This window comes from Leishmania donovani, chromosome 33 (genome assembly GCF_000227135.1).
Source record: "Leishmania donovani BPK282A1 complete genome, chromosome 33".
NCBI classification, from domain to species: Eukaryota; Euglenozoa; class Kinetoplastea; order Trypanosomatida; family Trypanosomatidae; genus Leishmania; species Leishmania donovani.
Window position 1 is genome coordinate 614,520 of NC_018260.1, and position 26,881 is coordinate 641,400.

General features: G+C 56.9%; 10 protein-coding genes across 10 annotated transcripts; all 10 read left to right on the forward strand.

Annotated features, from left to right (window-relative positions):
• Positions 1–1,253: 1,253 nt before the first annotated feature.
• LDBPK_331580 (hypothetical protein, conserved) lies at positions 1,254–3,812 on the forward strand (the record flags this gene model as incomplete). The annotated part of the gene is made up of 1 exon (XM_003863936.1): positions 1,254–3,812. One exon carries the CDS (start codon positions 1,254–1,256, stop codon positions 3,810–3,812), a length of 2,559 nt encoding a protein of 852 aa, XP_003863984.1.
• A 1,531-nt stretch (positions 3,813–5,343) lies between these two features.
• Positions 5,344–7,242, forward strand: LDBPK_331590 (hypothetical protein, conserved; the record flags this gene model as incomplete). The annotated part of the gene is made up of 1 exon (XM_003863937.1): positions 5,344–7,242. One exon carries the CDS (start codon positions 5,344–5,346, stop codon positions 7,240–7,242), a length of 1,899 nt encoding a protein of 632 aa, XP_003863985.1.
• Positions 7,243–8,587: 1,345 nt separating this feature from the next.
• On the forward strand, positions 8,588–9,199 carry LDBPK_331600 (hypothetical protein, conserved; the record flags this gene model as incomplete). Its single annotated transcript, XM_003863938.1, has 1 exon — positions 8,588–9,199. One exon carries the CDS (start codon positions 8,588–8,590, stop codon positions 9,197–9,199), a length of 612 nt encoding a protein of 203 aa, XP_003863986.1.
• Positions 9,200–11,803: 2,604 nt separating this feature from the next.
• On the forward strand, positions 11,804–12,349 carry LDBPK_331610 (hypothetical protein, conserved; the record flags this gene model as incomplete). The annotated part of the gene is made up of 1 exon (XM_003863939.1): positions 11,804–12,349. One exon carries the CDS (start codon positions 11,804–11,806, stop codon positions 12,347–12,349), a length of 546 nt encoding a protein of 181 aa, XP_003863987.1.
• Positions 12,350–13,414: 1,065 nt separating this feature from the next.
• Positions 13,415–14,011, forward strand: LDBPK_331620 (hypothetical protein; the record flags this gene model as incomplete). The annotated part of the gene is made up of 1 exon (XM_003863940.1): positions 13,415–14,011. One exon carries the CDS (start codon positions 13,415–13,417, stop codon positions 14,009–14,011), a length of 597 nt encoding a protein of 198 aa, XP_003863988.1.
• Positions 14,012–14,779: 768 nt separating this feature from the next.
• On the forward strand, positions 14,780–15,442 carry LDBPK_331630 (elongation factor 1-gamma, putative; the record flags this gene model as incomplete). Its single annotated transcript, XM_003863941.1, has 1 exon — positions 14,780–15,442. One exon carries the CDS (start codon positions 14,780–14,782, stop codon positions 15,440–15,442), a length of 663 nt encoding a protein of 220 aa, XP_003863989.1.
• A 1,350-nt stretch (positions 15,443–16,792) lies between these two features.
• On the forward strand, positions 16,793–17,776 carry LDBPK_331640 (hypothetical protein, conserved; the record flags this gene model as incomplete). The annotated part of the gene is made up of 1 exon (XM_003863942.1): positions 16,793–17,776. The coding sequence occupies one exon, from the start codon at positions 16,793–16,795 to the stop codon at positions 17,774–17,776; it is 984 nt and encodes a 327-aa protein (XP_003863990.1).
• A 1,503-nt stretch (positions 17,777–19,279) lies between these two features.
• On the forward strand, positions 19,280–21,292 carry LDBPK_331650 (hypothetical protein, unknown function; the record flags this gene model as incomplete). The annotated part of the gene is made up of 1 exon (XM_003863943.1): positions 19,280–21,292. One exon carries the CDS (start codon positions 19,280–19,282, stop codon positions 21,290–21,292), a length of 2,013 nt encoding a protein of 670 aa, XP_003863991.1.
• Positions 21,293–22,590: 1,298 nt separating this feature from the next.
• On the forward strand, positions 22,591–23,382 carry LDBPK_331660 (ribulose-5-phosphate 3-epimerase, putative; the record flags this gene model as incomplete). Its single annotated transcript, XM_003863944.1, has 1 exon — positions 22,591–23,382. The coding sequence occupies one exon, from the start codon at positions 22,591–22,593 to the stop codon at positions 23,380–23,382; it is 792 nt and encodes a 263-aa protein (XP_003863992.1).
• Positions 23,383–25,106: 1,724 nt separating this feature from the next.
• On the forward strand, positions 25,107–26,645 carry LDBPK_331670 (hypothetical protein, conserved; the record flags this gene model as incomplete). The annotated part of the gene is made up of 1 exon (XM_003863945.1): positions 25,107–26,645. One exon carries the CDS (start codon positions 25,107–25,109, stop codon positions 26,643–26,645), a length of 1,539 nt encoding a protein of 512 aa, XP_003863993.1.
• Positions 26,646–26,881: the final 236 nt, after the last annotated feature.

The window sequence follows — 26,881 nt, forward strand, 5'->3', positions numbered from 1 at the left end:
TGTGTGTGTGTGTGTCTCTGTGTTTTGGTGCAGTTGGTGCTGCTGTTGCTCTTTTTGGTGGGCCAGTATTCGCGATGATGTATTCTCTGCACAATGATTCCACTTGTCTCTCACTCGCGCTCACGTGGGCATCCTTTCGATCTTCTCAATGTGTGTCGAAGGACAGGCAGATTTTTCGCTTCTCAGGCGAGAGCCCATTGCCATCGGTGAATCGTCCACGTAAAAAGAAACTACAAATATATATTATGAAGAGCCTGCGCATCCCCTTCCCCCTCCCTCTCTCTTCGCGCGCTTGTTCTGCCGCATCGCTACGCCCATTCGCTGGCGCTGCAGGGCCGTTAGGAAGCGGAGTCGGCTGCGAGGAAGGCATGCGAGCACTGCACATTATACGCGCGCAGGAGAGCGGGGGTGGAGGGGGGGGGGGGCGGAGATCGCAGCGGAAGACGCATGGAGAACTTTGGCGGGGTCTTCTCGCTTTCTCTCTCCTTCTGTGCCTTCGTGAGGTAGAGACCCTTGTAGGGGGGCAGAGCCCTTTGTCTCGTCTCTTCACGGATGTTGGCGATGCTGGGGGTCACGCCCCCAGCGTGCATCTCATGCGTGGTCCACCAACTGCCTCCTCGGCCTTGAACGGTGTGGGACCCCCCCCCTCCTCTCCCCGTATCTCTCTCTCTGGTTTCCTTTAACACTCTTTTGCTTCTCTTGCTTCGTGTTTGTGTGCTGCTCCTGTTCACCCCCGGTGCTCCCCAGAAGGAGCAGCGGACAAGCCCCGCTTGGCGCACATCCAAGCTTACACATGCATACACATACACGCACCCGAGTAGCCTTTCTGTGAACTCTACCTCGACGAGCATCGACAGTGGCGCTCGCACATATCATAGAAACTCAGCGGCGCACGCATTTTTTTTGGGGAGAGGGAGGCGGGTCTGAAAAGACGTAACAGCACTAGAGAACATAGAACTGTGTTTTTTGTGGTTGGTTTGCATTCGTTGAGCTCTTTTTTGCTGCTGTTCTGAGTGGAGGTGGTTTCTCCTTGACGTGGCGGCCAGAAGCTACGCTGTGAAAACACAGAGAGAGAGTGATAGGCGCCACATACACTAGGCGCATAGACGGCAGAACACACATCCACACACACACACACACGGAAAGAAGCGAAGAAAGAGTGCTCACAAGGTAAAACAACAGGAAATCGGCACGCTCACTTCATCGCCTGCGTCGTCTTTTCTCTTTTTTCCTTGTGTACTTTGCGGCACGGCATGGCCTCCTACAACCCCGCCCCGCTGCCGGTGCGCTTCGACAGCAATGTTAGCCTCACCTTACACGAGGCGTTTCTCTCCACAGCCGGTGTGCTGCTCAGCGATCCCGTAGCGCGCGTCCATGTTGTCACGGTCAAGAGACTGCACGCATCGCCGCCCTCCTCCGTATCCAATGCAAATCCTCGCAGCTGCGGCAACGCCGCAGCGGAGGAGGGAATCCGCACAGTGCTGAACTCGAAGGAGGTGGCCAAGTCTAAGCCGCACTTCTTCACCGCACACCCCAAGTTCAACGAGACGTTCAACTTTACCGTGACAGAGACGAGTACCCTGACGTCACTGTCGATTCCAGGAAAGGCAGTTCCGGACAGAGTTAACGCTTCCGCCCAATGCCGTAGGAAACGGGAGGGTGGTAGTAGCTGCAGCGAAAGCGTCGTGGACTACGTGGTCGTCACGATCGAGTCCGTCGACGGCACAGTCTTCTATGGCGAGGCATACGCGCCTTTCAGCCCACACTGTGCCAGCTCTGCTCCCGCCGCAAGCCCGGTGCGTGTGATGCTGGCCCCTCGCAACGCCCAGGACACCGCAGACCCACTTTTTCTGCTGGACAATGCGCTGCTGGAAGCGAAGCACCTCGACGACTTTGGGTTTGTGACAATGAGCTGGGAGGTGGCAGTGGTGCCGCACGGTGGGGCGCTGATGGGAACTGAGCCTCCGCTTACCTCCTCCGCACCCTCTGGTAATGCTTCACCGTTCCCAGTTGGGTTGACACTGCGGGCAACGTGGCTGGCACGCGCCACCGCCTATGTGCGCGGTGCCCATTACACCACATCCGTCGAGTTCGGAGGACAGGACCGCTTCATTTTCTCCGATCCTCTGCAGCCGCTGTGTTTGACGCTGCAGGGAGGGTCTGCCGAGACGGAGCTGCGGCGCGCCGTCTTCCATTGCTCTGTCCAGAGCGTTGTCGATCCCACCAAGTCGCATGACGTTGCGGTGCCACTGCCGCTCCCGCCGCTGGCCTCCGCTTCGGCCCGCAACCGCGACGTTCGGTGGGCGGCGCCTGTCCGCACCATCAACGGCGTCGACCTCGGCTTGCTGCTCGTGACGATGCGAGTGTCCAGCAAGCCACTCTCCGCCGATACGCCGCGCTGCCCGGACGCGGCGTGCACGCGCATCAATGACCCAGCTCATCAAGAAGAGTACCAGCACGTGGCACAGCTCTGGGGGAAGTCACAGCCGCCACAAGCGCCGCTTGGCGCCTATCAGCCCATTGCTTGGGAGTCGCAGCAGCACGTCGCTGAGGCTGCGCGGCGCCAGTTGAAGCGGCAGTGCATCCTGGAAGCACAGCCCACCGCGGAGCATGTGCGTCACATCTTCGATGTTCTCATGGGCCGCGCTTCGCTCGACGGCGGGGTGGCGCAGTTGGCAGCGACGTTCAGCGGCAAAAGTGTTGCAGAGGTGACTGCCGGAGATCTGCGGGAGCTGATGGTGGGCTGCGCCTTCCACGCGGCACAGATGTCGGTGCAGGATGCAGCGCGCTTCTGCTTCGTGGCGCTGCGCCGCGACGTCGAGGATGCCGTAGCGGCTGAGGAGGTGCAGTACATAGTGGATTACTGCCTGCTGGAGAAGACGATCGAGATGCCGACAGGAGAAAGGAAGCGCCTCGTCGCCGACCTCTTCGCCGACGTAGGCACCATCTCCTACCACGACTTCGCGAAGTACCTGCTGCACAACTACGCCGTGTGGGCGGCACTCGGCGTCCCGCTTACTGTGGACGAATCGGTGTCGAACGTGCAGCGTCAGCATGCTGCCCTTCTTCACGCGCCAGGATCAGGCGCGGCCGTATTGGACGTCGCAGCCCTTCCTCAGCCACCCCGGGCGACGACTGGTGCGCCAGTGACGACAGCAGCGGCAACCGCCACGCAGGGCTCCGCTGTGGCCCTCGCGGCCGCCCTCTCCGACCCTGCCTCGTCAACTATGTGGCGGACCTTTGTGGTGCGCGTCGCGCAGGCGCCCCAGAAGGCGTTCAGCGTGACTGCCCACGCGGCAGACCGTATTAGCGACATCATGGCTATGGTGGAAAAGAGCACTGGCATCAAGGCCGAGCGTCAGGAGTGGAAAATGTTCAGCGGTGGCGCAGAGGGTGCTGGTGTGTCTTCTGCAGCAGCGCAGAAGTCGCTCGATCCCGCGACGCTAGTGGGAAGTACGACGCTTGGTCTCCCGTCGGCACTGCGCAGCCGTACAGCTCCGTACACGTCCTCAACCTCTGGCAGCAACGCCGCGCAAGAGGTCTGGATCTATGAGGCTGAGGAGGCCGTCCAAGTGCGTTTTCATGTCAAAGATCGACTGCACAGCACAAAGGACTGGCAGGAGCGACTGCCGGTGAAGGAGAAGGTGCTGAAAGTGCGCGCCGCAGTGCAGCGCAGGACGCTCATCCCACTCTCCCGATGTACCCTCACAGTGAGGCACAGCAATGGCATGGTGACGAAGCTGCAGGACCGCCACACGCTTGGCCACTATCACCTTATGAGCGGCGATGTTATCGAGGTCTCGCACGAGTAACCGTGTCAGCGCCCCAGTGCGTGTGCGGCAGCGGTGCAAATGACATGAACGGAGACGACGCGGAGCCTGCTTCTTTTGTTTGTTTGCCTAGGAGGGGGTGTTCGCTGTGCTTGGATGCTTGCGCGTGTGCGTCTGTGCGCTTTTCATGGTACTGAGCGCTGCATGCATGGCAGAGGGTGCTGCACACGGACCCTGTTTGAGTGGGTGGGGGTGGGGCTGAGTCTTTATAAGACCTTTTGCTCCTTCTCGCTCCTGTGTGTCTTTGTGTGCACAGGTGCTTCTCCACCCGCGTGCACGATACAGGTGGGCAAGGGGGACACGCAAACACATGCGTGTACATCATTAGTGCCGGGATAGAGTCTGCAAGGTGTGCATGGGCAGATGTGTAATGCTCTCTGGTCCCGGGTCCACGACTGTTTTGGTTTGGCTGCCGTTTCGTCTTTTCGCTGCTCTGTCGCTCTGTGTGTGTTTGCGTCACCGCTTGTCTGCCTGCACATGCAGCACCTCTGTTGCTTTTATTTTGTTACGTGCTTACTTCCTCCTTGAGAGGATTTGATTTTTGATGGCACACATGTCGTGTGTGGGTTTGCCTGAAACAGTAGCAGCCAATGTCTTTACTTCCAGCGTCAGATGTTGTGCTGTGTGTTCTTGCTGCCTCGTTGTTGGTTTTTTTCGAGGAAGAGCTAGCGAGAACGAGAGCGGACAACCCGCCGGGGAGACCAAACAAAAAGCAGATGCATGCAGAGATTGCAAGAGTGCACCAATCTCTGCAGCGAAGACGTGGGTCGATGTGTGCTGTGCATGAAAGCGCCCTCATCCTTCTTTTTCCCCCTTCGGCACCGGCGCATGCACATCAGCAAAGGTACCTCAGGCGCCTGCACCGTTTGCGGTGGCGAGCGTGTGTGTGCAGGCGCATGTGTGTGTGTGTGTGTGGGGGGGGGGGGGTAGAGGCAGCACATTGACCCCTCTCCGTTAAGTGCGATTCCCACGCATACGGTGACCAGCGCCTTGGTGTGCTGCCCCTCCCCCATAAACGCGTGCATTTTCTAGTGTAAAGAGAAAACGGATGCAGCAGTGTTTCGTCCTTGCATCTCTTAATGATCTACAGCGGCGCGCCCCAGTGACTGTCTTGCTCGTGTGCCCTTTGAAAGGAAGGGGGCGGATGCGTGGCGCAGAGCAAACTACCGCGCACGCACATACCCACCCTGGAGCATACTCGAGCTCTCTCAGCACACACAAATGAGGCGTGTTTGTCACTCCTCCCCTCGCACTCACTCCGCTGTGGCTCCTTGTCAGGCCTCCCGCCTGTTTGACAGATATGCTCCCTTACTGTTGCATCCCTGGCCCTCTCTGTCGTGCTTGTGTCTCTCCTTTTTCTCTCAATCAGGCTATCATGGACCACGAACACACACGCAAGTGCGCCCACACCGCATTCATTCAAGTTTATCGATCACTTCCAGTGGCTGCCTTGAGCAGTCCCTACCCCCGCCCTCACCTCTCTCCACGGTAAAGTCTGTTCAAGCCTCTCGTCATGCGCGATGTGGTCACACTCTTTATCGAGGCAAGCGTAGCGAAGGGTGAGTGGCAGGCAGCCCTCAGTGCACTGAAGCTCCCTCGAGCCAGTCAGAGCAGCAGTAGCAGCACCAGCGCCAGCACCAGTGCCGGCTCGTCGTTTGCGGCGGAGGTGGCCTCGAACCTCTTTCGTCTCTCCAGCGCCCTCTCCAGCAAGGGGGAGTGGATGGCTGCGCTTGCGGTGCTGCGCGATGCCCCGTTGCCGTTTGCCGCGCGGGGGCGCAAACCGTACTCGTCTGCGTATCTGGCAGCGCGCGTCCGGGCATACCAGCATGTCCTGACGGCCTGCTGCAGCGGCAGCTCAGCAGCAGCTGTAGGCAACGCTGCAGCAGTCACACGACCGACTGCATCTGCGCGTGCTGGGAGGGGCGGAACGGAAGATATGTCCTTTGAGTGCGCTTTGGCGCTAGCCGAAGAGGCGTTTTGCGTGTTTGGCAGCGCGCCAGGCCTCTGCGGACGGGGCAAGTCGCCGTGTGAAGAACCGGCAGGTCGAGCCTTGACGAAGCCGCTCGTTGCCCCTGTAGCCGCATCCTCTGTCGAGTCGGATGCTGGAACGGCATGTGTCGAGGACCTCTTGCGATGGTGTCGCGCTGAGCTTCCCCGGCGCCGATCCTGCACCGGCGTAACCACATTAGAGCAAACAGAAGCCGCCATACAGCAGCTGACGGCGCTATCGGACGCGGCTCTGCGCGGCATCTCAGACGCACACGTGGTCGCATCACACAGACCTTCGAGCGAGCCTGGAAATAAAACGGTCTCCGACCCGCACGCCGATTCACTGTATGCGCGAGCCGCCTCGGATGTGCAGCGCGCAGAGGATGACCTTACCAAGCTACTGGCCAGCAACAGTCAAGCCGCGGATGCCTGGGCAACCTCGCTCACCTTTCTACGGCGACTTCCGGCGGAGTGCGTTTCAGGACACCTCTTCACCGCCTTTTTGCGGCACCTCCTCCAGCATAACCGACGAGGCGAAGTAGCTCAACTGGTGCGCACGCTCGTATTGCTGCACAGGAGTGGTGACAGCGCGCAAGGGGCTTCACCAGCATTGACGCGCACGCCACCGTCACGTGCCACGGCGAGGGTGCTGCGTTTGGACAGTGTCGTCATAAAGGTTGTGGCGGAGGCGTGTCACCGGCTGCGGCGCAGTGACCTGGCGGCTGAGCTTCTTCTCGACACAGAAGCGCGCGCTGCGATGACACCGTCGGCAGCTGTGCCATTGGTTATGACGCTGCGTGATGCCGGCGCTTACTCGTCGGTGCTGCTCTGGTGGGAACTTTTGCGGAGAGAAGAGTCTGCCCTGCGTTACCCGCTTCTGAAGCACGCGAAGCTCAGCAGCTACGTGGCCTCGTGTGTCTTGCGCAACACCACCGCGAGGGAGGGCGGGGCCATCGCAGAGGCGCAGCAGGCGGCCTCCTCCTCAGCGGCGAAAGTTACGCGTGCCAGGTCCGCCGCTCTCTGGACTGGAGACTGGCGAAGCGCTCTGGATGCCTTTCGTGACGCAGCGGCGCCAGCGCACGATCCTGCTCTCGTCCTTCTTTTTCAGCTGCGCCTGCTTCGGCAGGCTGGGCAGTGGGAAGCTGCTGTGCAGCTTTTCAACGCGTTCTGTCAGACACATCCCGGCATGCTGAGATCCAAGCAGTCTCCCTCCGATCTCGCTGGCCAGGTGCACGACGGCAGACGCGACGGCCAGCATCGCTGGCGCACCCACCGTGAGGCCCCCTGTCCGGCCCCAGGTAAGGAGCGCGCTAGTGCCATGAAGAGCGCATGCGCTGTCCTGACGCAAGAGCACGCGGAGCAGTGGATTCCATCGCCTGTGCTTGTCCACCTGAAGCAGCAGGTACAGGATTTGAAGCCATGAAGGTGGAACGCAAGGTGGAGCGACAGCGTATTCCCGCTCTCACTGGCCTTTGTCGCCTTGAGGAGTGCGCGCGTTCGCATTTGGCTCTTTCCCCTTCTGCTGTTCAACGGAGCTCTTGGCCGTGGAGTGCGTCAGCAAAGAAGGCTGTCGCGTTAGTCTAGGTGGCCGTAGGGCGATGACGCACACAGTGGCACCGCAGAGGTATGCAATGTACGCATTGGCTAGGAGAAAAGAGGCCACTCTGAAAGCTTATAAACGTGTATGCCTCGATGTGTGGCAGCCACCTTTTCAACTGCCGTAGTAGGCACACGCCCCCTTCCCACACGCACGCCCTACTCCCTCTGCTGCGTATGGCGGTTGTGATCAAACATCTATGCAATACAGGCATCTGCCGTGTCGTTATCGACTCTCTTTGACGTCGTTCTCCGCTCCATCATCTCCTAAACACCCACGCTCGCACCGCCTTCCTCGATGCACGCCTCTCTTCGCGCCTCAGTCGGTTCTTCAGCACGCGTGATCTCATAACGTTTTTTGCTGCTAGTGTGCTTGACAACTTTTGGTTCTCTGTTCCGCCTCGTGAAAAGAGGAAAGCCGCAAGCGAAGCGCAGGCGCACACGCGAGTTCCGTTCGAGGTGCAGTTTCTCGCGCCTTGGTTGCACCTACGGCGCCACATCAAGAACAGCAGCGGTTCGGCATCTGCACGGCTACATACAAGCGCATACGTGATCGACAAGGAAGCCGTCTGCGAAACGCGGCAAGAGGAAGTACGAATATCAGTGCCGCCCCCTGCACAATGTCCTCGTCCAACGCATCAGACTCGCCTATGCTAGGCGGTAGGCTCCAAGGCGCGAGCGACACGAACTTTGATCCACCAGCGTCTATGAGCATCGAGGAGACGCCGTCCTTCTCCTCTGCACACCTGGAGTGCGAGCATATGAGGCAGTTACATACGCCGGGCATCTCTGCGGCCACGTCCGGGCAACGCCGAGGTGGCCACGGCGGCAGCGTCAGTTGCGACAGCTGCAGTGACCTCTACAGCGAAGGCGAAAGCGAGGATAGCGACCTCTTGGAACGCCCCGGTAACATGGCACTACCCGCGTTCCAGCATAACCGTCAGCGACTCGGTGCACATGAAAACAGAAGCGCTCTCCGTGCTCCCCAGTCTCCTCAGGCCATCCAATCAGAGAAGCGAGGCGGCAGCGACAGCAGTAGATTTGGCGCAAAACGAACAACATGCTCACTCGGCAGCATCCCCGTGTCTTACTTCAGCAGCTCCAACGTGAAATCATTTGCCTTTCGCGACGAAATCGGGTGCCACGTGCAGCATCTGCGCAATTTCTACAAGATGATCGAGGATGACCGTCTGCCATGGATGACGGACTTCGCTGACATTCACAAGATGGAGCTGCCGCGCAAGGCGAAGGAGATTGCGTGGCGGCTCAACCTGAACATCCCATACTACTCTTCAAACTACATTGAAATCTTCTACGTAGTCACGATGCCGCTTCTTTTTGTGTGCAACACGCCCTTCTTCGTTGTAACCTTTCTAGCCATCGTGATAATCCACTCCATCCGAATGCACAAGAAGAAAACGCACGAGTACGGCGATAGCGTGGTGGTGTTGGGTCAACAGATCAGATACCGCCAGCTGGGCCACCTGCTCGTGTTCGCCTTTGTCATGCTCTTGATGTTCTTCAACGGATTGCGCACGCTGCTGTGGGTGCTCCTGCTGAACGTCTGCATAATTGTTCCCCATGCACTAATGCGAAAGCCCACGTACTTCGACGACGAGGACCTCGAGAAGTGCCGGCCAAAGATGGTGCAGTACGCGATTTGCCTGGTTATTCTGGTGCTCGCCTACCTGGAAGGCGACCTGTGCGCCGACGAGGCGGCAGAAAGCCGGCGCGCCGTGGAGCGGGAGCGAAAGCGGGTGGCACAGGCTATGGCGAAGCGCTAGGCAAAGGATTAACGCTGACGGTTGAGATATTTTTCCGGGCGACAACAGCAGTGGATCGAGACGGCGCTGGGAAAAAAGCTACTTGCCGTCTTCACACGCTACAGTGGCGCTGTGCTCTGATGGCAAGAATGAGGCGCCCCCCGCTGCAGCGTTTCCTTTCTCTTTCTGCAAGTGTGCGCGCCATGGACTGCCGGTGCTGACGGCGTTTTGTTTTTGTTTTCTGCGCTAGTACTCGTGTCTTTACGTTTGCTCTATAGTGTGGATGGCATCCGTTTGAGTGCTTCGTCTCTGTCCTTCCCTTTGCAGCCGTGTCTCCTCCCCACGGCGCGTGCGTTTTGTACGTGTACGTGTGTTGCACCGACCGACACAACCACTGCCGTGTGCGCCTGTCCTCGCGTGAAGGAGGAATGGAGGCAGGTGAGAAGGCGGCGGATACATGAATGAGTAAATGGCGGAAACGCAAAGAAAGAGCTGTGTGGCTGGAGATGGACGACTGCGATGCAACTCCATCGGCGCATGCTGCTCACGCTCCTCTTCCCTTCGACTGTACGCTTTTGTGCCCTGGAAGTGTTCTACAAAGGCCATGGCGACTGTAAACGAGGATAGGTGGGCTTGTGCGTGCATTCTTCCTCGACAGTGCTCTTTTCCTTTTTTTGTTCGCACCTCGCTTCCTCCCTTTCCGCGGCGATTGTCAAGCTCTGCTTTTAGCCTCTCTCTCCTTCCTCTTAGATAATGATGTGGCCGTATATTTTTTCTGTGCTCTGTGTATGCGTGAGGGTGCACGAGCCCATCGTAGATGAGGGTGAAGGGAGACGGCAGCCAACGTTAAGGGCTGCAGTCCTATTACGCTCAGCTGTGTTTGTGTCTACCCAAGACTGTGATGCGCGCACACACAAGCAACAACTGCCGTAGGTGCATGAATATACTGTGTAACAGTCATCGCCTCCGTTCCCATCTTCCCTTCCGTATTTCCCTTCTTAGGTCGAAGCTGCATTTCATCGCGTGTCGCGCAGAGGCTCACCCCTTCCACACACACACACGCGCACGCCCTATCTATGCATCAGCAAACCCGGATGACGGGGGAGCGCCTCAGCGCGCGGTATCGTAGGGCACAGTATCTCCTGTGTGTAGGGAGAAGCCAGGCAGCCGCCCCCCCTTCCCTATCCACGGCCAATGCCGCACCGCATCTGGTGGTGACAGGGTCCAGTGCCTACGACATAAGGAAGTCAGAGCGATGCATCGCTGCTGATGTGGGCAGTCAGTTCGTGGACGGCGCTGCGTCGAACCTACCTGCGACAGTGAGCACGTTTCTATAATCTAGATGATATGCAGAGTTGCAGCGCGACTCGAACGCATTCCACCTGCCTCTCACACGGTCTGACAGTGAGGAGCCTGCACCACCCAAAGAGGGGGGCGCGCCACGTGGCGACCAGCATGATGGGTGAGCGGCTGTGAGGCAACCATCGAGGCGGCAGGTGTGGATAGAGTTCGACGCCGAGCCTGTGCTGAGGTGGCTGAGTCGGCGCATTGCTTTAATGCGTGTGTTCACAGCTACCTCGCGCCACGCGATTGGGGCTCGTGACAGGGCCGGGGGTTAAAGTGGAGTTTGACTCGCGTTCTGTATCGGAACAGGTACATTGAAAAGGAAAGACACGTTGCTCTGCTTAACTTTTGTACGTATTCCTCGAGACACAACGGCGCGATGAAATCGGGGGCGCGGCCGAGTTTTCCGGTTCTTTGTCCAGTGGAAGTGATATGCTTGTTCTGCTTGTCAGCACTGCTTCTCGTGGCCATTGTTCTCTGCGAAAGGTCCCCAGGAACCTTATGGTGCCCGCCTCTATCGTTGGTTTCACTGTCCGTGGCTCCCGAGTAACGCCCCCACCCACCCCTTCACATTTCCACGTGGTGAGAGTGGAAGCTGAAAAAGCGGGCGGCTCCGCACTCTCGCCAGTGCGCACAGGAACAGGTGTATATATATATATACGTATCAATGCTCTTGAATGAGAGGCGCGGTATTCCTGCGGGGATGGCCCTCAATGTGTAAGCGGTCCAGTTGCATACCCACCGCCCCCAGAAGTCGGGTCTATGGAGACCAATATGCGGACTCGCTCAATGGCCTCCGTTTATCCGCCTCCCTTCTCTCCTCTCTTTCTTTCGTCTCGGCTCTCTCCCACGCTGGCGCGGGAAAAGTATTCACGACGCGCACACACACACACAGACACACTTCATTTGCCTCTCTCTGTCTTTTTGTTGCTTGTAACAGCCCTCTTTCCCGTTTCTTGCACCTCGGTTTCTAGAGAGTACCTAGCCCCTCTACCTCTCCCTCTCAAGTACATGCATATACGCCCTTCGGCTTCTGCACCTGCTTCCTAGCTCCCACTCCTAAGCAGCATACTTTTTTTTTTCGGCAAAAGCCATATTTTACGTCGTAGGATGGCTGACTTCAAACCCGCAAAGGCAGACATGATCGGGAAGATGTCTTTTGTGGAAGGCTCGGCTCCCAGTGCCGGCGCGGACGCGTCGACTGACGCAGCCACGGCTCACAGCGCTTCTCTTGCGTACCCCGCGAGTGATGAGCCGCTGCCCAGCTATGTTTCCATCATCATGTCTGACATTTCCATCGCCGCCAAGGTGCAGCAGCTGTACCATGTGAGTCGCCAGCACGTGATGCGCAATTTTATGGCCCTCCGTCCGTGGTCAGAGTTCTTCGACACGACGTTCTTCCACTCGCCCTCTGGGGTGACGGACACCGTGAACCGTCTGAACCGAAATCTCCCCTACTTTTACGCCAACTACTTGGTGCTGTCGCTGCTGTGCTCCTCCTACATCCTTCTCATCAACCTGCCGTTTGCAGTGTATGCCGTGCTGATGGTGACATGGTACCTGTTCATCCGAAGTCGTTCCGCCATGGTGGCCGCCCTCGCCGCTCAAGGTGCCTCGGAAGAAGAGCAGATGGTTTACATCGCGAACCGCGCCTTCACGATATCGCAGCTGTACCTGATGCTCATTGTATTCGGTGTTGTCGGCTTCTACCTCACCAGCGGCAGCTCTGTCATCTTCTGGCTGTTGCTGACATCGTTTGGTGTGTCGGTCGGCCATGCGTCGATGCGCCGTCCTCCCATTCAAGACTCCGCCTTCGACCTTGTGTAGCGGTGATGGGCTACCACACTCCTAGGTAGACCGGCACCACTCCCGCCTTCAATGAATTAGCCTCGGCGATGCACAGAAGAGATCGGGCAAAAAGGAGAGGCTAGGATGGCGCTGCGGGCGCGTCCTGGTGCACAATGCAAAGGGGTCATGAACGCAAATAGGGGGACCGAGGCGCATGAAAGACCTCTGAGTCTGTGAGTGTATGTGCACTTTTCGGCTGGCGTATATTGTGTGCAGATGCATAACGCTCCACCGCAGGAATTTGGACAAATGACTTGAAGCTGGAGGCATTGCGAGCACTTCCCCCCCCCCTCTCCCCCTCCTCATTCACCCTCCACACTTCGACATGTTCATCGGTCTACGGTTGTCTGCATGTCTCATGTGAGTTTGTTTGCCTTTTTACCCCTTCCCGAAACTGATTGCCCTTACACAAGTCTGTGTATGTGTCACTGTAAATCGTGTTTCGTGATTTTTGGGGAGGTTGGGGGGCGCTCTTTTTCCACATGGCTCTACTCTTCTTGTCTCCTGAAGCGATGTCAATGTTGGATCTCTTGTTGTTGCTGTTGTTGTTCTCGCCCTCTCTCGCACTCATCGCCTCTTACCGATTGTACATGGGGGTGCCTTAGCCCTCCTAACCGCCATGTAATTGGTGTTGTGCTTGCCCCCCCCCGTTTAGCTCTCTAGCGACTGCATATCGCCACGCTCGCATAGGCACCGGCTTTGTGTCTCAAACATGACTGCGTGTGTTTCGTGGCGCGTGGATGCGTGTTTCTGCAATGGGTATGTGCTTTCAGTCGAGATGCGTCACCTTTGGATTTCCACTCGCACCCGTGTAGACTTTTAAATTCAGACTCGAGAGTCAGATCAAACGATAAAAAGCACAAGGCACTCGATGCGTGCTCATCTTTATAAGCTCTGCCTGCTCTCTTGTCCCTCCCCCTGTGTCAATGGAGGAGCGCTTCGTGCAACCACCCACCTCATTATTCACGGCTGCCTCGCGCTCGTGCACCCCATTCTGCTACTCCTTTTTCGTATCCTCTTCGTCCTCTCCTGGTTCACCTCTCAATGATTCCAAGACACACCAACACGGAAGCGTGTGCGCACGCACGTGCATGCAACTCAATCGCACAGTGCCCCCACTCACTCTATCAATGTCTCTTTGGGCTTCACATTATCTGTAGCCTCGATGAGGGAACGCGAGAGGCGCGCACCTCTGTTACGGTCAACCGTTTTGTGTTTTTGTGCTCGGACTGCATCAGCATACGTGTTGTTGCGAGCTTAGGTGTCTATGCGTGTTTCTCAGTCGGCGTAATTCAAGCCGTAGCATATGCACGCAACTTCCCCTCATTCCTCGCTCACCTCTGCGGTTTCTCCGCGAGGTCGACGAGCAGAGTCACGCTTTCCGGGTGTCTCATCACCGACGCACTCATACTCCCACCGCTGCTTCATCATAGCCATCTCCTACACTGTGAGCACAAATCCGTTTCTCGTGCTCTGCGTTCTGCAAGAGATGATGCTCTGATTTTCTTTTTCACGTTGGCCTTGACGGCATGTAGCGAAGGTGGCATCGCTGAACCACAGACACGCACGCACACACATGCGCTGCTCGACGCAGACGAGGGCGAGCGTTCCCGGAGCGGAGCAAGTGCGCGCTCGTGCTGAAAAAAAAAAGGAGTGAGTGGTGGCTGGCCGCGTTTGGCCCAACATTGTGTATATGTTTTCTTCGCCTCTGTCGCTGGCACGCCCTCATTTCCTTCGGGCGTTTTTTCGTCTTTCTGATGGACAGCTCGGATGGCAGCGTTCTTCTTCGCAGCATCGATGCTTTGTATCTCGGCTCTTTCTCATGAACGCGTGCGGAGCCCTTCTGCAGGCTTGGCTGCGCTCCTGGCAGACTGATTCGGCCACCCACGCGATTGTGCATCATGCTGCAACATGCCTTTGTGGCAATACCGCACTCCTCTCTCCCGACCTTCCCCTCCTTTTTCGACACACACGCACGCATCCATGTGTCGGTATGCTTCAAACTTGTGTGCTTCCTCGGCGGACGTGCTGCTCCGGCGCAGGTGAACTCTTGTCTCTCAGTAGAAACCTGCCGCCTCCACACACTTCAGTAGAAGCAAGGAAAGAGGAAGGAGCACGTGTGCGAGACTCGCACTAGTCGCGTCTCTTTGCAACAGCCAGCAGCATCCCTTTCAGTCTTGCTCGACTTCACGGGCCCTTCTCACATTCGCAGCGGTGGTACCACCATTCCATTCGTCTCCACTCCCTTACCGCTGCCCCCCCCATTCTATCTACCGTTAACGTCAGCACGATATCATCATCGAGACCGGCGGCTATTCCTCCTCGATACTTCGTTTGTTTGCCCCGTTTTGCTTGCCTTCCTTTCCGTCGCATCTGCGTGCGTCTGCTTGTGCGTGTCTTGTCTTCACGATGCATCTGCTCTACAAAAAGAACGCCAATAACGCTCCAGCGCAGAAGATTCTCGCGGCGGCGGCGTACGCGGGTGTGGAGATTACCGCGGAGCCGTGTGACGAGAACAAGGCCAGCACCGACGCTGACTTCCTCAACTTCTGCGACCCGTGTGGCGAGTACCCGGTGCTGGCGCCCGGTGACGGTTCTGGTGTCTGCGTGTTCGGTGCCAATGCAATCCTGCGCTACGTGGCGCGCATGAAGAATGAAGGCTCGGTGCACCCCTACGGTCGCACGCCGTTCGAGGCGAGTCAGGTGGACATGTGGATCGACTTTTCTAGCACGGAGATTGACGCGGCGAACATGCCGTACATCCGTATGGCGTACGAGAAGGCTACCAGCGACGCACCGGCGGACGCCCTCGATAAGGTGAAGGCTGTGCTTTCTGCACTGGAGGAGGTGCTGAGCGTGCGCACCTTTCTCGTCGGTGAGCGCCTGTCCATCGCCGATGTGGCCGTCGCCTTCTCGATCCATTTGGTGTACCGTTGCAACCGCAAGCACGGCCAGACCCTCTCCAAGGAGTACCGCGCCGTGTACCGCCACTACAACACGGTGATGCGCCACCCCAAGGTTCACGCCATGATGCGCAAGGAGGGCGCAGCACTCGGGCCTCTGCGCAGCTAGAGGCGGTGTGTCGCCTTCTTTTTCTCCGCCTACTGCCACAGTGTGCAAGACTCGGAAACGGTGCCGAGAAGCGAAAATAGATTCGGGCTGAGAATGCCTCGTGGCCACCTTTTCTTTCTCTCTTCATCCCGCTACCGTGCACCGCTCTCTCCGTTTACATCTGTGCTTGCGTGTTGGCAATGATTTTTCTCTCACCGCCTACATTCGTAGAAGTCCTCTTCCTTCCCCCTTCCCTCTACCTGCTCCGCGTCTACCTCTGATGGTTGCGTTTTGCCTGAGAGGAGAGGAGAATGGGTGGGGGGGGGGGGGGGCATTGAGGCCTGTGCATTGTTTTGACTCTTCTGTGTGGGTGTGCGCTCCGCTTATGTTTCTTTTTGTTTTTGTTCTGTCTTCGTCTGCATTGTTCTTCTCTGTTCGTTTTCTTTCGTACATTTTCAGCTCTTTCTTTCCCTGTATGCGAGCTTCACGAAGTTGCTCGCGGTGGCAGTGGATGATCACTGTCGGTGAAGATTGCTTGCCGTCGATGGCACCTGAATGGAAGACCTGCATGATCTTCCCTTTATGAGCGAGTGTCTGTGTGGACGTCGGTCTGCCTGCATCTCTCTCTCTGTGAGCATGTGATCTTCATCGCATAATCTCTTCGTGCTACAGTAGTGTTCGCCCGAGTGGCTTTTTACTCTTTGACTTCTCTGTCGCGCTGTGTTCGGCATACATATGTATATGTATATATATATATATGTATGCACGCGTGTGTGCGCGTGTGCCGGAGACGTAAAGCAGCAACTACGGCTGTTGTCGCGTTGCGTGCGTGCATGTGTGTGTGTGTGTGTGTGTGTGTGTGTGTGTGTGTGTCAAAACTGGCGTATTCCGGAGGTATTCAAAACGGGCAACTCGAATACAGGTGGCATACAACAACAGAGGGTACATGAAAACTCCACCCGCCAGCACTCTCCTCCAAACATCCTCGCCTTCTTCTCCCTTACTTGATTTAGTGGAGGAGGCAAGAGCGATATGTGCGCAGGCCCCTTGGCTTTCCTAAAGCCGTTCCCTGCGGACGATGGCGCATCCCGCACGCACAGTCGGCGATGATGGGGAAGGAGGCGAATCGTATTTGGTGTTGCTCTCCCGTAGGCGTTGTCATGCTGATGGAATGAACTCAACTCGGCCGCCTCATTTGTGTTGCCCCTCCCCACTCTTCTACCCCTTACCTTTCTCACTGCCTTATGCTATCTACTATCCCTTCTCCTTTCTCTGGTGCATCGTAACGAGCGTGATGATTATCTGAGAAGCACTCGCGCCAGCACAGGCACAAGCGCATCACCCACGCACTTCCTCGTCGCCGCCGCCACAATGAGGACAGACAAATGCGTATCTGAGGCAGTGCAAACGTTCCGAGAGGCACAGAACCTGCTTTCTACCCTCTACACCCATCTCTCTGCACTGGAGAACATCATGACGCAGAAAGGCGCGCTGGTCGGAGCTGCGCGTCGGCGTGAGCAGTGCTTTGCGAAGGCGCTGCCTGTATCGCATTTCCTTTGCATGGATACGGGCACGGAAGAAAGTACGCCGCCGGAGGCTACAACGGCAGGCCCCAGCTGCGTGCACACCACCTCTTCAGTGATGACTTCTCCACTGGGTGTACTGGCGGCGTTTTCGGCTTCCACAGTTCACCACCTTGTTGCCCAGCACCAGCGAGACGTGGAGGAGCTTCTCGGGGTCGTCTCCCGCATCACGCAGCAGTCTTGGCCGCAGAAGGTGGAGCAGCTCAAATCCAAGATTGCGCAGCTCGAAAGGGCGAGCGAAGTAGGTGAAGCACCTGGACATCCTCCGTCAGCGAGCGGTATTGCCGCCGTCTCGTCAACGCCTGCGTCATCCTCGTACTTTGCCACCGCCCCGGAGCTGTCCGTCGCGCTCTACGGCTTTGCCGCCTGCCTGCTGAAAATGGGGAGTGTGTTACAGGAAATGATGTTGGCGCTCCGAAAGGATACCAGGCTCTCTCTCATGGCACACTCCGCTCCCTGTTCAGCCGCTCTGTTGACGTCCACCTCCGCCGACACGGCGAGTCACCTTGCCGCTATGCTGGCTCGCGAAGACAGGACGAGTGAAGGTATGTCCTTGCTGCCGATGCACTCCTCTCACTGGGGGTCCTTGAACGAGGCCACGTCCGCCTCGAGCCCCTTCTCTAGAACAGCAGGCGTTCAGGCGGCACCGCTGCAGCCAATGCGGCTCGTGGACGCAGTGGGAAAGCTCAAGTCTTTCTTGGAGGGGCGCTGGAAGAGCTGCTGCGACAGCTACCTCGTTCCCGAATCGCACCTGCTGCTCGCCCTTGTTTAGCATCTTTACATAGTGATGTGGTGCCAAGAAGTACGTGTGTGCGCGGGCGCCTGAGGATGGTTTTCCTGCCCTTCCTCTTTTTCGCTGGACGGGCAGTGTTTACTTCGATGAAGTACCGCCGTCCTCGGCGTCTCTGCGAGAGTGCTCGTGTCTCCCACGTGAAGAGCATGGAATGACAGACTAAGAGACAAAGGCAAAAACTGCCCAACGTCTTTTCGAGACGCACCGCAAACGCAGACGCAATTTTTCGACTCGAGTAGCCGCCGTGCTCTGTTGGCACAAAGATATATCTATCTATATATAGAGAGAGAGATGCGCATGCGCGCACGCAGTTTCGCTCTGCCTCTCTCCTCTGTCGATGGATCTCCGCATGCATATATGCCACCTTGTACACACGTACGTACACAAGCACATACGTACATACACGCTCTCCTCCTCCTCCGCCTCCTCTCTTTTCTCTGCCAACTGCAGCCCTCTTTTGTTGTGGTTTCTTCCTTTTTTTCCTAGTTTGTGTGTGTGTGTGTGTGTGTGTGTGTTGTTGTATCCCCGTCACCTCTCTTTCTCCCCGTGCACGTCCAGCGTTTTCTTGTGATCCTACCCCCTCCCTGGTGCTGTGAAAGGGGTGGCAGTCGTTTCTGTTGTGGTCTCATCGCCTCCCCTCCCCCATTGGCGCATTCTTGAGTGAGCTATCACTGTTGGGGTGGTTTTTGTTTCGTGGTGCGTTGCTTCTCTGTAAATATCGAAGTAGAACCGTTGCTCAGCTTTTGCAACCTCTACACGAACACAAGTCGACGCGTTGCTTTCCGTTTAGATGTTCCTCTTTTTTCTTTTGCTTCTTCTCCCTTCCTCCTCCCTTGCACCCCACCTTCGCCACCTCACTTCTCTCCCTTTCACTCAAGAATCGTCACGCTTGCGTGTGCGCGTCGGTGTGTGTGTGTGTGTGTGTAGGTGTGTGGGCGATCTTCCTCGTGCTTTCTTCTCGTTTTTCTTCCCCTGGGTAGACACTCATTTCGTGTCTGATCGGCTTTTGCCTTTAGGGGCATCTTTTTGTTTTTTGTTCTCCTCCTGCTCCTGCTGCTGCCTCTCTAACCTTGGGACATACACACCGATACCCTGCACTTTTGCAGAAGCAGCTCGACTCCCTCTCTTCCCTCTTTGCGAGTTGGGTGAGCGTGCTTGTGTGTGTGTGTGCGCGCGCTTCGCGTTTGTGTCGTGCCAAGGTGCTTCCATTACGCCCCAGTGGCATCGTTTTCAGTAAAAGATTGAAAGCCCATCACGTTCTTGTTTGATTTTTAAGCGCGGCGTTTTCAAAAAGAACCGCGCTCTCTCTCTCTCTCTCACTCACTACTGCGTTACCCAGGCTTGCCCACCGCCTTTGTCTCATCACCTCTCGAAACGACAGTGCATTCTCTTGCGAGGGAAGTAGCACTTATTCCTTCCCTCCCCCTCCCCTTTCAAATCTCTTCACCTCATTGCAGTACTTACGCACAGACGCGTGCAACAATGACGAACGAGCAGACGACCACGTTCCTTGTGTACGTCACCTTGGCAGTGTTCAACTTTGCTTCCAGTATCATTCAGGGTGTCGCAGGTATCGGCGATGCCATCCTGATTCAGGTCCTGTGGCTTCTCGCTTGCAATCTGTCCGATGATTTCAATAGAACCCCGCTTGGCGACTCACCGGTGCGCGCCGTGGCGCTCATCATGTACATTAGACTGCTCTTTATGTCGCCGCTGGTCGTCTATCTCGGCATCGACGACAGCGTTTTCTCCAAGCAAATGACGATCATGATGGCCGTGCCGAGCACCATCCTCACAGTCGTCGGCGTCATCCTGTACACGAGGCTTGATGCCGACACCCTGAAGAAGATTCTCGGCTTTACTTGCTTCCTATTTGCCCTCGTGTACATTGGCATCATGATCTACCGCGTCTGGCGGAAGAAGAGGCAGGTCGAGGAATTGAAGTCGCGAAACGTCAAGTTGGTGGTGGAGGCCGACGCCCTGGAAGAGGAGGCACAGCTGAGCCTCAAGACCAGTATGGTTAATCTGCACGCCAGCTTTGTGCACAACGTGCCAAACAACAGTATTTTTGCCATGCGCCCCCCTCCCCCTGGCGGTCATGGCAGTCTTGATGTTAGAACTCTGTACATGGCCCCGCCGCCGGATTCGAGCATGCTGCATGGCTCGGCCGTGGCTATGCGAGGTAGCACGATTATCGCCCAGGGCGTCACAGCCGGCGAGATTGATGCGCGGACTGGCCTGCCAGCGGATACGACCGAGGCTTTCCTCAGCACCATCGGCGGCGAGGTGTTCGTGGGGCCCGAGACGCGGGCGCCGCGCGTGAACGAGGAGAACGTGCCGAAACTGACGCCGTCAAAGATCTCGCCATCGCGTACCATGACCTTCACCCGTGTCCGTATTAACCGCAACATCGACGCAAACGGAAAGATCAAGATGAGCACGAAAATCAGCGCGGCTGTGGCTGCGTCTCTTGCGGGTATCATGGCTTCCCTCACCGGCGTGAATGCCCCGCCGCAGATTATCTTCATTCTCCTCTTCGATGCCCCGAACTACATTGTGCGCGTCAACTTCAGTGCCCAGTCGATTCCCAGTAACGTCGTCCGGTTTATCATGGCCGTCTGGAACGGCTCCTTCACCTGGGCCATGATTCCGCTGATGATCGACGTGGTCATCTTTGGCTTCGCCGGCGTGTTTGTGGGCAATCGCATCGGTCGCCTCCTTGGTCCGCAGAGTTTCAACGTGTTCGTTCTGTGCCTGCTGCTGCTCTGCTCGCTTGCCATGGTGGGCAAGTGGCAAAACTTCCTCATCATCTGCACAATCCTGACCGGCATCATCACAGTCGCGTGCGGCTACCTTGAGAACAAGCGCAGCAAGCCCATCATTGAAAAGCAGCGGCTGTCGGAGCTCGAGGTGGAGAAGCGCTTGTACGATTGTCTGGAGGAACTGCAGCGCAGCAACAACAGCTTCATTCAGTCGAGGCGGTCGGTGTCGACGTTCACTACACTGGTACCCTTCCAGCGCACGAATCGTCCAAAGCCGATGTGGGAAGGTGCAAACTTCGACAACGACGATGAGGGTGCCGGGGATGAGCGGGAGCGGGATGCCACAGCATCGTCAGCGGCCGGCGCGACCCATGGCGAGTTGGGTTCGGTCAAGGGAGAAAAGAGCAGCTCTTTCGGTCATCCGTTGAGGCGTCACAGCAACCCTGCGCCACCGCCTACAGCAGCAGTCGCGAATGGGGCTGAAGAGGTGTCCCCGGCAGCTGCAGCTGCCACTCATCCGGGCAGCGCTGCAGGCATGCGCCTCATTACGACGGTCAGGCGCCGCCCTGGCTACCACACACCCAGTAGCAACAACAGCGACAAGGACGACCACAATCTCCCTAGCTCGAGCAGTACTATGCTGCATAATGACCAGTCCGCTCCGAGCGAGGTCAATCACTGCCTCCCGGAGCTTCAATCGCCCTCGCTGCGCAGCATGAATAGCAACGTGTAGAGCGAATCAAAAGATGAGGATGTTACCCCAAAGCGGTGAGGCGAAGCTCGCTGTTGCGTTCTGCCACTTTTTTTTTGACTCCTGCCGCTTTCTCCCTGATCCCCCCTCCCTCCGATACATCAGCACACACACACACTTGTTCTCTGTCACAACAACAGACACACACATACACATGCGTCTTTGCGTCCGCCCTATGGAGGGGGATGGTGACGGCCTACGTGTGCGGGTGTGCTCCTTCGTCTCTCTCTCACTCACTGCGTGATGAAGGAGGGCTCAGACTACGCAGGAGAGGAGGTGGTGGTTCAATTTTCTCTGTTTTTATTGCTCGCTGTCTTGTACTGATAAAAAAAGACAACGTTTTATGAGAGTTTGGTAGAAACGAACACTTGGAGATAGCGCAGCTGACCATGGGTGCTTCCAAGGAGGCAGGCACAAGAGGGGTGGCGGGTAATGTAGGAAACGTATATATATATATATACATGCCCGCCCTACGAGTTGCAAGCCCTCCTCGGTCTCCCCTCCTCCTCCCCAATTCAAATGTCCTCACCCTCCCCTCTCCACACGCACACACACTAGTTGATGCTGACCTCGACTCTTCTATACCGTGAAGAAACAAAGAATGCTGGAGAAGATGGTGCTGCGGCGTCCCTCGCCCACTCGCTCGTTATCATGCAGTATAGCAGCACCCTTTACGTTCGCCTTATCCTCTCCCCTCCCTCCCTTCCCTCTTCATCCCTTTGCTATCCTACACACGCATACATGTGCACGGCGCACATCTGCTCTTTCCCTTCGCATGGTGTGTTTTCTTCCTTCTTTCTTCATCTCGCGTACTCAACAGCTCCATCCGCCGCACTCTACACAAATAGCAATCCATCTCAGTATTAGGGAGCGTAGGCACAGCGCAAAACAAAAAACGCCCCGTACCAGCTGTACACTTGCACAACAGAAAAAGTACCCCCACTTACGCACGCACGCACATCTACGGCGTACTTCCTGACAACACTCGATTTGACACAACTACTATTGCTGTTGTACCTCATATTATTGGTATTGCTTACACTCCTCTAGCTCGCTCACTCTCTCCTTTCTCCCTTCTCTTGCTTTAAGTCTGTACGCGCCTCGGTCACGGCGCAGAGCCCCTTTTGTAGATCGGCCGCAAACACCTCCAGAACACTAGCGATTGTGTCACGCGCATTCGACTCCGTCGTTTCACATTTCGCATCGACACCTTCCCCACTACCACCACCTCGGCCCCTCAACCACATAGACAGCCGCCCCCTTCTCTTTCTTATTCAACAATGACGGAGTTCAACCGCTACAACCACGAGGACAAGTCGACGTGGCTGAACGCCGTCGAGAAGCCGCAGGCGCCGCTGGAGGCCATCATCGACCCGTCCATTCTCGCGGCAGACTTCTGCAAGCTCGGCGACGAGGTGGCGAGCGTCGTGTCACCGGCGGGTGGCGCAGCGGAATGGATTCACGTTGACGTGATGGATGGGCACATGGTGCCGAACATTAGCATCGGCCCCGGCGTCGTCTCCTCTCTGCGCGCGCGCTTTCCGAATGTGTTTCTTGACGTTCACTGCATGGTGAGTGACCCTAAGCAGTGGGTCCCTTCCATAGCCAAGGCAGGCGGCTCCGGCTATACCTTCCACATTGAAGCAACGAATGACAGCAAGGATGTTGCGGAGTACATTCGCGCTCATGGAATGCAGGTCGGTGTGGCAGTGAAGCCGGCAACAAATCTCACCCAAGAGCTGAAGGATCTAATTGAGGGCCACTACGTGGATCAGGTGCTGGTCATGACTGTGGAGCCTGGATTTGGTGGCCAGTCTTTTATGCATGAGCGGCTTAGCTTCATCTCCGAGCTGCGTCGCAACTACCCACACCTAAACATTGGTGTTGATGGTGGCATTGGCCCCAGCACGGCGGAGCAGGCGGCCGACGCCGGCGCCAACATCCTGATCGCCGGTACGTCGGTGTTCAGGGCCGGCGACCGCAAGGCGGCCATCGAGGAGCTGCGCGCCTCGGCGAAGAGTGGCATCTGCAAGAACTCGAGGATTCAAAGGGCGCTACCAGGGACGAGGTAATCCGTAATGTGGCGAATTTGTTTTTTTTTCAAGAGGACCGTTCATGAGGGACAGATCCGGCAGTGTCACACAAAGTTTAGCTTCTGGAGTGCGCCTTTGGTGCTTGACTGTGCAATCGTGACAAGTACACGTGTTTGTGTCTCCAGCCAACGACCTGGTGAGGGGGAGAGTAGAGGTAGAAAGGTTGCGCGAGTTAAACAAATGGCTACGCATAGGAAGTGGTGGGAGAAGGGAAGCGGTCACGAGCGTCCCACCGAGTCCGCCATCCCCACCCCTTCTCAGTCCTGTTCTTTCACCTTGTGTTGGTTCTTGCTTTTTTTTTTTTGGTGTCACGGTAAGAATATCATATCTCTTTTACTTCTGCTCTGAACTATGTACTTCAACTCACAGACACTCGTCACCGTCTCTCCTCCCCCACCCCACCCCACCCCCCTCGCCGTTCGCCCGGCCCCATTTTTCTCGCGGTCTCGTCACAGTTCACTATGCCAGCTACGCACCCTCACCTCTGTGTTCGTTTGTCACGTCCCTATTGTTGATGCATCTCTCTTTTTGGCGTTTGCTTGCTTGTTTTTCATCCTTGCCTTTCCTGTCGACGTTGAGGCGCCGTATTGTACCAAGACATTCGCAGGTGCGGTCAGTGTCATCCCACTTCCACGCGCCCACCACAGGGCGGCGCAGTGACTGAAAGAGGAGGAAGTAAAGAGTAAGACGCGACTTTCCACACCGTAGCCGATTCTTTCACGTTCTCCCTTTTCGGGCCACCACTACCCCACTCCAGACAAGAATGCCATCGAGGGAAATGATGAGTCCCCAACGCATACCCGCTAAGGCATCACCCTCCCGCCTCATTCTCCTGTGTGCTCTCCCCGCATCTCTACACGACCAGAGCAGCGTTCACGGCATCTTTCTGATTTTGACCAACCACGAGACCATCAGCATTGGCAATGGGGAACTCTAGTGGGGGAAAAAATCGGAATGAAGCATATAGGGCGATAAGGGAAAACGTATCCACTCCAGCCATCCTCTGCTGTATTTCTTTCTACGCGTGCGAGTTGGCGTGTGTCTGTGTTTGCGTCTATGTTGTGGCGCGTCCCCCCCTCTCTCTCGACACGATGGCATAGTATCTACCTGTACAAAGTCCATTGGTGAGAAGGCAATATGCGCGACCCCCTTCCCCGGACACACAGGTTGACAAATAAAAAGGAGCGCTACAGCAAAGGTGAAACAAAAAGGGAACCTCAGCCGTAGTGGGCACTCCACCCCCTCTGCCTGTGAGTTGTGAAAAGGAACAAAAAAAAATGAGGGCAAAGCGGAATCGGCAACGGCTGACGAGGGACCGCCCTCCTCCCGAATTGTCAACTCCTGCACTCTCTCGACGGAAGTGTTCATCAGTGTGGAGAACGCGAAAGGTGACGGCTCGCAACCGCAAGATACTCACCCCTCCTCGCCCAAATATGGTGAAGCATACGCATCAATGTATAGGTGTACGCCTCTGCGTGTGTGCAGGCATTTCTAAGCCTCTGGCCCGAGCATGAGTACGAGTCTTACCACCGGCTCCCTCGCGGTCTCTTGTTTCGCATCAAATGGATCCTTTACTTTCTTGAGCTCGACAAACCCCGCTTCCCCTCTTGCTGCACAAACCACGCGTTGACGGACAGCAGCGCACTGGCGCCACCCAGCGTGCGGTCTTTGCTCGTACTATTTTCTTTGTTTCGTTACTAGTAATGCAGTGTCGAGCCTTGTGTAGGCGTTTGCTGGGCTTCCCCAAGCGAGGAGGTTTGTGGCGAGGCGTGCGGAGCGGCAAGGTTGTGGATGGCATGAGGACATCAAACCCACAGTGCCCAGCCCGACACGCGACGACGTCCTCAGCCACCTTCGACTCTGCTGCTGCATCCTTTACCACCACAAGCCAGGCCCCATCCCTTCATGATGCTTTTGTTTCGCGATTCTCAGCTCAGCTTCTCTCAAGTCCGCATCGTGACATCACTCACGTCCCGTACGGGGACTGGTTCGCACTTTACGTTCAAGCGCGCAAGCGCTGGCACTCGCTCGAGCGGGAACCTACCTGCGCCACGTCTGCTACCCGTGAGAAAAGCAAGATGGGGGAGAGGTCAGAGCAAGCTGAGATACTAGAAGTGCGTTCGCAGCATGCAAAGCAGAGCATCGATGCACTGCTGCTCAGCAGCTTGTTTGCCCGTCACTGGACGGAGGTGCAAACAGCCACCACGTCGTCGTCACCTCCGCTTTCGACATATCGCTGGTGGTGGCATCGTGGCTCCCTCTTCTCCGCCTCCGCCCCGGCAAATGCTCCAGACTGTGAGGCCGCCGCGCCGCCCCTGGAGCTGTGCACGCCAGAATTTTTGACAGAGCCGTTGTTGGGTGGAAGTCACCTGCGCCTGTGGATGGAAGACATTCGTGCCTCCTCTGGTATGACGGACGTCACCTGCGCAGCCCGCGACGCCACAGCAGTGCCGACGGCTATTCTCCCGTTCTCCTCCTTGTGGGTGGTGAAGCAGAGTGCGTACTGGCGGCCATCAGCAGCAGCTGGCGCCGGTGCTGGTGACCACAGTGGGGCGGGCAGCAGCGGTAATGAAACAGCCGCCTTCACCCTTCAGGAGCGGCAGGCCCGCCAAGCACTTCTGCAGTCGGTGGACCAACTCCTTCAACTGCAGCACGATGCGGCGGAACGTTGCAACAGCCCGTTGTGTCTTCCTGCGAATCAGCTGCAACGCGTGTGCGTCCTCTCGCCTACCCAAGAGTGGGACCTCTTGTGCGATCTCCCTCGCTACCGGCAGGCGCGGTACCGGTCAGCTCGCGAAGCATCATCCGCAAACACGAACGTATCGGATCACTCGACAGCGGCATGTGTATTACCGCCTCGGTGGCTGTCATTGAGCTGCTTGTGTGAAGACGCCACCGCACGACTCGCCTACTGTACGCACATGTTGAACTGGCGGTGGCAGCTGAAATCGAGCACGAACGCGCCAGCAAGCAAGACCGCCCCTGTCGCGGTCCGGGTTCTCTCACCTGCGACTGAGCATGCTCACCTTCGCAGTCTTTCGGTCTCCTCGCTGCACGAGCAGTCGTGCATGAAAGCCTCACTGCAACGGCGACACGCTGCGCGTTGCCAGTCCCCATCTGCGGTCTCTGGGGCATCCTCAGCAGCGACCGTCCACGAGCAGGCGCGCAAAGGCTGCAGTGACGCGGTGCGGCGGATGTCGCATCGAGAAGAGAACATCCGTCAGTCCTTTTCTGTTCGCTGAAGCAGCATGCAGAGTGAGTGAGTGCATTCGCTAAGCAGTGCGGATATTTCGCGGGGTTTGTCTCGGAAAAAAAAATGCCACTGGAGTATAACTAGAGTGAAAGGCATGTCTCTCTCTCTCTCCTTACGTTTCACTGCTTTGCATCCCCACTGTGTACTCTCCTCAAGGAGATGCTTCGGCATGGCCAGATCGCCTGGTGCGCTTCATGGTGCACGAAAAAAAAAAGAAAAAGTTAA